General features: G+C 45.5%; 1 protein-coding gene across 1 annotated transcript; it reads right to left on the bottom strand.

Annotated features, from left to right (window-relative positions):
- Positions 1-1,752: 1,752 nt before the first annotated feature.
- On the bottom strand, positions 1,753-8,804 carry LOC119864147. The gene is made up of 3 exons (XM_038562531.1): positions 8,727-8,804; positions 4,773-4,911; positions 1,753-2,373 (listed from the first exon to the last, which is right to left on the bottom strand). Exons 1-3 carry the CDS (start codon positions 8,802-8,804, stop codon positions 1,805-1,807), a joined length of 786 nt encoding a protein of 261 aa, XP_038418459.1. The 3' UTR covers positions 1,753-1,804.
- Between the last annotated feature and the right edge of the window lie 1,066 nt (positions 8,805-9,870).

Below are 9,870 nucleotides of genomic sequence, written 5' to 3'. Positions count from 1 at the left end.
CTCAGCTTTCAAACATTTTGTGGCAAATCTCCAGAAAGTCCTTCATCCTTGACATCTTGCATCATATTTTATTTGCACATCTTTCAGGGCAGATAATCAGATTTTTAAATTGTCAGTGTATAAGAGTGCTGTTCAGTAGAAATAAATGTGGGTCAGCAATTGGAGCCAAAAATAAACATTGTAGCTTTGAAAAAAAAAAAAAGCAGAACCGTTCTCCAATTAAAGCTGTTAACGTGTACTATGCTGTTTCCTTGTTGGATTTTGTTCTCTGCTGCTACTGTAAAAACAAAATGAGTGTTCCTGCTCAGGTTCCAATGATGTCCCCAAATGGTTCTGTGCCTCCTATTTATGTGCCTCCTGGATACGCCCCACAGATTTTATTTATTTGACAGAGAGCATGTGAGCACAAGCAGCGAGAATGGCAGAGAAAGGGAGAAGCAAACTCCCCATTGAGCAGGGAGCCCAATGCAGGCCTCAATCCCCAGGACCCTGGGACCACGACCTGAGCTGAAGGCAGATGTTTAATGGACTGAGCCACCCGGGCTCCCCTATAGTCATCATTATTGATATAATTTTACGTACTCACTAAGTAAAGAAGACTGGATTCTAGCATTTTAATATCACTGTCAAGATAACCCCCCATTTCCTAGCATATACAATTTCTAATGTTAGAAAATATTTAAGAACCAGGTTCTCTTAAGATAAACACTGAATAATTGTCTAAAACTTGACAAATAAGGAAACATAATTGTCTTAGCAAATCTAAAGCTGGGAATTGAGCCAAATGTTAAGACAAATAGATGGCTATAATAAAAGTATAGGTTGTATTTGGCTCAGCATGAACCAAATAGCACAAATACTAAATGCATGAATATCTATCATCTGTGGTCTTCTTTTAGACTTTTATGTACATCTCCCATTGTAGCAGTGATCACCAATGAGGTGTCAAATTATATATTTGCCATATTATTGTGTAATAAAGTGCATCCTAATAGGATTCAGCAAATTTATGCATTTTAAAAAGTTAGGTCAGGCAAGCAAGGATGGCAGAAATAAAAATACAGTGTTGGGATTGTTTAGCTCTATCACTGAGAAAATAATATGTACCTATGAGCATATTAGGGCAGAAAAGTTAAGGTTCCCAAAGATAGACAGGTCTTAATTTAAGATTCAGATCATGATTTAATAAAAGTACCTTTAGGACAAACATAACAAATCATGATTACCCTAGGATATAACAACCTTCAAATTTGTAATGTTTATACCAGTGGCATGCCCCTATTAAGTTTAGAAGCACTGCAGATATTAACTCATCATTAACTCATACGTATATTTTAACTTCATTTTTAAGAGCAACATTAGACAAGGACAAGGTATCAGTAACTTTAGGAGTGGTTGGTTCTGTTTTTCTTGTTTTAGATTTGTAAAAGCCAAACCTTCTGTTAGTATTAAAGTTGCTAGTACTGTATTGTAAACAACAACAACAACAACAACAACAAAACATTGTATAGCTACAGCTGCTACCTTAAAAAAATAAAAAAAAGAAGTAAAATTCACTTTAGGATCATTTTTAGTTAGTAATCCAAGATATCTGAAGTTATTTCAAGCATGCAATCAATATAGAGATTATTAATGAGATATTTAACTTTCAAATTGTAATGTTCAAAATAATGGTTTGTATGTTACATAAGCAGCCATTTCAGCTTGGACTAGCATAAAGCTACATTTCAAGTGCAGAGTATCCACCTGTGGCTAGTGGCTAGTGGCTACTACACTGAGCAGCACAGTTTCTGTTCCAAATACTTCAGAAGTATTTGCTCCTGACAATCTGTAGAAAAGTCCCTCCAGGCTGGACAGCTCCCTGGGTCTGAGCGACACTGAGCACCAGGGGCTCCTTAGCCTCCAGGGCTCTACCTGCTGAGGGGGTGCCCGCCAGAGTCTGGTTGCTGAGGGCTGACCCCAGAACAACTCCAGAAACCCAAACGCTGTGGAAGGTGCCAGGCCTGAAGGGCCCGGAGTCAGTGACCTTTTTGCATGGGGGACCAGGGCAGAGTGAGTGGCTGTGTGCTCTCCAGGCAGCACAGTAGTACATGCCCTCATCACTCTTCTCCAGCTTCAGCACCAACAGGGTACAGCTGTAGCCATCCTTGGTCTCTATGGCGGTGACTTTGTCTGCTTCCAGGACCGAATCCCACTGCACATCTGATTGGAACATGGCCAGGTGGAGGAGCCTCTGGAGCCCTTTTCCTTCCTGGTAGCGGTACCAGTGGATATAGCTGGCCTTGACATTGGCTGTGCACAGCAGGGAGGCTGAGCTTTTCTCACGTGCCACGACTACAGCAGGCTGCTCCAGCCTGGTCTCCGCATGGCCACCTGTAAGGGGGACAGCTGTGAGGTGGTGGCAGGAGCCTGAAGGTGCCCACGCACCCTGCAGCAGGGAGGGAGTCAAGACTTACGGGGAAACAAGAGAGTGCATAGGATGGTAAGGGGACACAGAATGATTTTTCCTCCCACCTGGTGGAGAGAAGCCAAGGGGGACCTCATAGCTGCACCTGCTGGGAGGATACTGCCTGGGTGGGTGGCAGAGGGCAGGTTAGAGTCTGAGCCTCCGCTTCACTGAGGCACCTGAAGGTACTGGTGAGAGAGAGGCTTGAGGGAGGGATGGGGAGGGGCTAGAGGGTAGGGTAGGCACAGGTCTGATCACAAGGGGTGGGATGGTCAGGGCCCTGAAAAACACTGAAGAATGTTGATGCAAAGAGATCACCAGTGATAACAGGATTCTTTGATTGGACATAGACTACACCTGAGCACCATACTAATTATTTTCTGCTCATTGTTTGATTAAATCCTGAAAATTACCTTGTGGGATAAATATTGCTATCCACCATTCAGAAATTGGAATAGCTCACATTTTATAACTCTTCCAAGGTTATGAATGCTTACAGAGAATTAGGTGGTGATGTTAGCCAGATCTGACTGGACACAAATCTCAAGCATCAAATGGCCATTTGGTACTAACAGAGCGATGGGTATGCATCCTGCTCAGGAAGCAGGGACAAGCACAGAGCAGAGATCCCTGCTGAGAAGATAGTAGTCCACGCCCCCACCACCCCAAGTGAGCATTGGAGCATTTCTCCTAAAGGTTTCATCAGAAGATTTAAATGCCCTAACAAAAAACATGATAGCTGTGTAGTCTTGGGCAAGCTGTTTCTCCTCCTTTCCCTCTTATGTCAAAAGGGACCTCATTAGGTAGCAGGCAGAGTAAGCAGGGAACGTGAGCAAAGCACATAGGGTGTTCTAGATGCATAGAAAATGCTCAAGAAATGTTGGGGAATGGTGTTCACCTCAAAATCGGGCTGATTGCAATAAGGTAATTTATAGGGTCCTCATAGTGTAGAATTTCAGAAAATATTACAGTCTTGGAAAATGTGTGTGTGTGTGTGTGTGTGTGTGTGTGTGTGTGTGTGTGCAGCCAGAGGAAGAAGTGTGCATCGAGCCTGAGGGCAGTGCAGACCAGGGGGCGGCATCAGGTCTTGCAGTTCCAGTGTCAGATCCTCAGAAATGGTAAAGGCAGGGCCTCAGGAGGGGTCAGCTAAAAAAACTTTCTGACATGAAAATTCAATTCAGTCAAGGAAGTATTTACCTTCAACTGAAATGAACATTAATTTTTAGTTGTACCCAGTATACTAGGGCCTCCTGGGTGTAGTTATGGTAATTAGAAATGCTAGTTATAGCTTGTGAGCCTGGGGAGAGAAGGCAGTGAGGATGGTCAGAAAGTGAACTTGGCTGGGGAAGGAAGGTTGGGTCCTTCTCAACCACTATCAGACCCAGCTCCTGAGCTCCTCCTCTTGGTAAAAACTGAAAAGAAGACATACTGAGCCATAACCAACATTCAGGCTCAAGTGTCCCAAAATGCATGCTTTGGGGTTGTTACTGAGTTGGTGGGGTGTTGACTAGAATATTCTGCTAAAAGAATATTTTAGAGCCATCATTCAGGCCCTCAGCAGGTGTCTAGGGTAGCGGTGCCAAAGTGGTAAGTGGAAAAGAAAGTGCCAGTGGGGTTGACATCTGCACAGAAAATGACAGTTGGAAAGACTCTGAATATAGAAGGTGAGCTATGTGGGTGGTGAGAAATTGGGTAACAACTTTCTAGTTTTCTAGATTTCTACCAATAAGAAAAATCTTACATATGAAGGGATAATCCACAATGATCTATATTTTTATGAAAATAAATTTAATTTATGTTGCCAGCCTTTTTTGTTTTTAGGCAATTATTGTTTTTATGCAAACAGCTGTTGGCCATGACTAGCCTTCAGTGTATATTGAAGTCACCTAAACTCCCAAATACTCTCCTGGGTGTCTCAAATGACAAAAGTAAAACCATTTAATCTGTAGATTTGATGTCCTTTACTAAAATAAGAACAATCCATAGATTGGGGAGCTCAGGGCCTCACAAGCAGTGGAGCACTCTTCTTCAAGGATTCAGAGCAACAGGGAATATCATAGAGCCTTAGAAGCAGCCCAGGGGAACAGGCAGAATGGCCTGGGAGGTCAGGGATTTCCTCAAAAGGCTGGCAGGTCAGTCAGGAATGAGGAGAGAGAATCTGGATTAGGCTGATTGGCTGGGGTTGCATATCTGGTCTTATGTAGAACAGGGGAATCATTACAGATCCTTGGTGTCTGGGGCCTGGCTGGCTGGGATAGACAGTTTCTGGTCAAGGGCAGCATTTACAGGGACAGGAGAGTATCTAAGTTTTAGTTTGCTTACTCACCACCCCAGAGTGTAGAGGGTCCATCCTGGATCTGGAAATGCATTTCAACAGGTGACAATTGTTTTCCTTTCCTCTGCTTCTCTTCCTGCTGTGGTGCAGCTGTGCTTTTCTCCAAGAGACACTGAAAGGTTATATTTTTCTAAAAGAGACACACATTTAAAAAGTAATAAGGAGAAAACTCTTGAGCATCATAGAAAGAGTAGCCAAGGCTTCCCCCCAACTACCGTCATGTGGAGAGTGGAAGGTTCTGAGCAAGACCCTCTGGTCCCCAGGAGGAGAGAAATCAGGTGGCTCTTGAGGGAGCAGTACTTCCTGTCCTCCCGGGTCATCCTGCTGCTGCCATGAATGCAACTGTTCTGATGGCCCCAAACCTCAGCCCAAAGGGAGAAGCAGGTGGATCAGAGCAGAAGCTTGGACCTTTTCATTTAACCTCTGAGAGGCTGGCCTGCTTTCCCTGACCTGGAACAGCTCCCTTCTGACCATGGGAGAGTATGAGATCTTAACCAGTTTTACTTCTTCACTAGATTACAGGGAATAAATTGGATGTCCACGTGATGTCAACTCTTAGTGAACTGGCCAGGCCCAGAAACCCAAAAATAGGAAAGACACTGATATATTTTGATGAAAGGACTGCATAAAATATTTTTTCTTTTATCTTCAGTTTATACCTTTATAACACTTTATGTTGATAAAAACTTAAAAATAATTTCTTTTTGTTAGACAAGTAACCCCATGTTTAAAACCAAGGCCTAAGTGTCATGTTGAAGAGTCACACTTTGCATTGGAATCACAGAAGCTTAGACACTTAAAGATGAAAAGTGTAGTGGCTCAGGGCAGCTGCCCCAGTGGGCTACTTCAGCATAAAGATTATTCTGACTTAAAATAATCAAAATCCAGCAGATGCAGGAAAAGCTTATGCCTCTCACTGAACTGCAGAAATTTACACTGGAAAGGAGAGCCTGTGGCAGCAAAAGGGCTATTAACAGAGACTCCACTTTGCCTAAGGAATCATCTGCATCATTGGGCAGCCTTGTTCTTCCAAATTGGGCTCTCCTCTCACCTTCCTGCGCCTGGACCTTTTGTATCCTAGACCCCTGCCTCTCTCCTTAGCTTATAAAAGCTGCCTATTCCAAATTCTTGGGAATTTCCATGTCTGTATGGACTCCCCATATGTCTGCCTATTAAACTTGATTTTCTCCTGTTAATCTGTCTCATATCACTTTGACTCTAAGTCCAGCTAGAAGGACCACAGGGTACAGGAAGATCTTGCCCCAAGAAAAGGAAAGCCTTCCTATCAGAAGCCTCATTGTTCCTCATCTTTAAAGATGAGAAAACAGCTCCTACAATGCAAGTGACTCATTCAGTATGACAGGACCATGAGCAGCTGAGGCAGGATTAGAGCTCCATCCCCTCTCTACTGTGTGCACCTCTCACTGAGTGGACCTGGCATTTCAAGCTCAGTCACTACATGCAGAAAACCTACCACATGTCAGGCATGAGATCAGGCCCCTTTCAAATATTAATCTCAGTTTATAACCCTTGAAAATAATAAAATCTATGAGGTACACATGAGTATTCTCAGTCAACAGATAATGACAGGCTTTGGACATTCCTCACCAAGGACGCCTTTAAAAAGGTGAGTTAATGTGATAATCATTGAGCCTGCTTTATTAGAAGGAATTAGAATCAGTGATGTTAGTCCAATTTGGCTCTTCTCAAGGTAAATGGATGTGTGTGTGTGTGTGCACATGTGCACATAGCAAATCAGTGTGATACAGTAATTCTGTTCCTCTCAAAAGTCTGCCTCACACAGGGTTGCGAGAGTTAATGGGAAAAAAGCACAAATACATAATATTTGGGACATAAGTTATAAAACTATGTGTTGTTTATCTGAAATTCTTGGAATACAAACCAACTCACAATTAACAGGCACCTCATGCCTGTTAGAATGGCTGTTATTACCAAGTACAAATACCAAGTGTCATCACAGAAGCTGGGAGTGAGGAAGGGCAGGGACGCTGGCTGACCGTCCTGTGCTCAGGGACCCCATAAGCAAGGGACAGGAGGCTGCCCCAGGAGCAGCTCTGAAAGCAGACTATCCCAGGCAAGCTCTCTGTCTCCACCATGAGCCAGGGATTGGGCCAAATTAATTGCTTTGTAAATAAATATTGCCAGTCAGTCTTATGTACGAAGTGATTTGTATAACAATCTTTTCCTCATAATAACATGTCAAGGTAGTTATAACAATCACATTTGACAGATCAGCCTATTGGAATCCTAAGATATTTTAGGGTCATGTAAGTAATGGAGCCTTGATTCAAACCCAAGTCTAACAAATACCAAAACCCACGACACCATCCATTCTCTGTATATACATCTTTCTATATATAGAAAGAGGGAGAGAGGGAGAGAGACAGAGAGAGAGAGACACACACACAGAGATATTCTTCTACTACTTGTGAATTAATAGATGCTTACCTTTTTGAGACTAATTTTTTTAAAGGTCATAAAAGAAATCATTTATCCCTTGAATAATAACAAATACCTCTTACTAAGTGTCACACACTGTACATGTTGATTCCCTCCCTGCAAGCCTCAAGCAGGTGTCATTCATCTCATTCTGCAGATGAGACAGAGTCTTAGAGAGGTGGAGTCACCCACCTGAGATTGCCCAGCTAGGAAAGACACATGGAGAACCTCCAGTCGGCCAGGCTCTGAGGCCTGTGCCCTACGTAACCTGCATGGATGTTTGTGATTCAGGGATTAATTTTGTCCTCACTGAGCTGTTGCTTTGAATGCACATTGTGACCTTGTTCCACTTCCCAATTGTTTTCAATAATAAGCTTCAGGCTTGAAAACTACAGTAGTTGGCTTGTTCCTTCTGCTGACTTCTGCCCCTGCCCCTGCTGGCCGCTGAGGGTGCTATAGGGACAGTCCTCTGGGGTGGAGCCCAGGGAAGTGATGCCTTGTTACTGCAAAGGATCCACTGGAGGAGGGAAGTCCCCAGACCTACCAGGCCAGAAGCCTGCTTTTCCAGGTGTGGGCTCAGTATGCTTGGCAGTTTTAGGTAAGGGGCTCCTCCTTGCAAGGCCCCATTTCCCAGCCTCAAATGAGAACACTGATATGTTTGGTGTCCTCTGTACCTGTGAAAACCATAGATATTTGCTGGTGAATAGTGTACATTTAGGGATATATACATGGCATAGCATTCCTGTCAGCCCATGTGTCTGTCCCCACAGTTCATTGCTCCCCTGTGCTGCTCCTTGTACCACTGCTTGCAGCCATGGCACTAATTCATCCCCCAACAGTGACGGGCACTTGTACTGCTGCCGAACAGCAAGGCTGTCCCCACCCCTCGAGGCTCTGCTGCTGGGTGTCAGCATTTCCCTGGGAATCTGATCTCCCAGTTCCTGGTACCAGGAAGTATACATGTATATTTTCTATAAACACTGCCCATGCTCCTATCTGACATCCATGATTTTAGAAACCTGATGGTGACCACACAGGGTCACGTTGTTAAGGAGGTGATGGGCATCTCTCTGATGAGGAGAAAGCTGAGGGTCTCTCTTCATTCTTGGCGTCCATGAAGTGTTTCCTTCAGAGACTAGCTTATCTGTGCCCTTTAGATGCAGCAAAGAGGAGGCTGGGTTGCAGAGGCCCAGCATCCAGCAACCAGGCCATCTCTGCTGTCTCTGCCTCTCCCCGCTGCCCACGTCCTGGCTGTGAGCCCTGGAGTCAGTGTTCACACCACTGTTTCTCAGCTCCTCATCTGCAGAAAGGAAAATCCGCAAAAGTGAGACTGGTACTACATGACACTTAGTGTCAGCTGATAAGCTTAATGATCATCAGAATGTAAAAAATACCTCCTCTCCGGGTAGCTCACTAAGGCTGCTGAGTGTGCATGTGTGCTGTGATTTGCTAAAATACTGTTCCTGCAACTGTGTTTATACTCACAGAGCTTGACACCCCATGTCCCCTGACCCTCGTTTTGTCAGTCAGGCTCCTGCTGGCATCACCCTGGTCAGGGGTCATGGTGCTAGGAATCCTAGTTGGGGGTTGGAGGGACTAGGCCCAGGTCCTGTGGGATGATCTCTGGACTCCCCAACCACTAGAGGGAGCCCCGGCTCTGCATTTCAGGGGTCCCTTCTGTGGGGACAGTGCCTTTGCAGGTTGGACCTTGTGGGGGACAAAACTCGGTTCCCCCCCCCCCCCGCCACACACACACAGTGGCCTGCTAGACCCTGGGAGGAGGAGAGCACCAGCAGCCGGGGGGGTCGGGGGCCATGGAGAAGCCCATGTTGGCCCAGTGTCGGTTCAAGGGCTGGAGACAGAGTGATGTGGGCAGAGCTTTTCCAGGTATTGGGAGCTTCTGCCTCAGACAGGGATCTTTGGGAGCAGGTTCCTCCCAATGTAAAAGGTCTAATGCGAATGATATTGGATGATGTGTCTGTCAGCTGACGACAACAGTGACCAGTGCCCTTTACTCCCAGAGAGATCCTGTCACAGGTACAACCTCCCACATTTTCTAGATGGAAGAGCCTGGAAGTCGTGATCTGACACATTTGGCCGGGTTAAGGGGACATGGGGGCTCAAAAGCTCAGCCCTCCCTTCTTCTCCTCCCTCCCTCTGTTCTCAGAACACTGAGCAGACTTGGAGCACAGCAGGCATGGAAGACAGGAAAGTAACTGAGACCTGGTCTTGCTGTGGGACCTGTAGTGAGACCAGAGTGTAAAATATATGTCTCTGAGGGCCACAGAGACATGCCCTCTGCATCTCAGAAGACAGGCAGACCAGGGGAAGGGTCTGGATGTTCTCTGATTACCTGTCATGCCCTCACCTCACCATCCTCCAGGACCCCCTGTGTGAGGATGGAGCTCTGTCTACCTGGTTGCTGGTGATGGAAACCAGAGCCTCCCTGGAGACCCGCCCTTTCTTGGGGGCTCCCATCCCATCACTCACTGGACCATGTCCACCCTCTGGATTCCTGCCTCCTGTGTCCCATCACTGCCCCACCCCCTGCTTCTCCACCATCCACTCAGCATCTCCTGCTTTGGGTTCTGCACCAGCCTCCTGCCTCCTGCTTCAGTCACCCTGTCTC

The sequence above is a fragment of the Canis lupus genome, chromosome 18 (genome assembly GCF_011100685.1).
Source record: "Canis lupus familiaris isolate Mischka breed German Shepherd chromosome 18, alternate assembly UU_Cfam_GSD_1.0, whole genome shotgun sequence".
NCBI classification, from domain to species: domain Eukaryota; kingdom Metazoa; phylum Chordata; class Mammalia; order Carnivora; family Canidae; genus Canis; species Canis lupus.
This window is presented reverse-complemented; position numbering and strand designations above follow the sequence as displayed.

Bases quoted from the DNA above. Each gene is read 5' to 3' on its own strand.
- LOC119864147 (XM_038562531.1), bottom strand. From the start codon at position 8,804: ATGACCCCTGACCAGGGTGATGCCAGCAGGAGCCTGACTGACAAAACG. The intron at 4,912-8,726 runs GTGAGTATAAAC...TGTCTCTTTTAG, and splicing joins GACATGGGGTGTCAAGCTCT to AAAAATATAACCTTTCAGTG. The intron at 2,374-4,772 runs GTGAGTAAGCAA...TCCCCCTTACAG, and splicing joins ACCCTCTACACTCTGGGGTG to GTGGCCATGCGGAGACCAGG.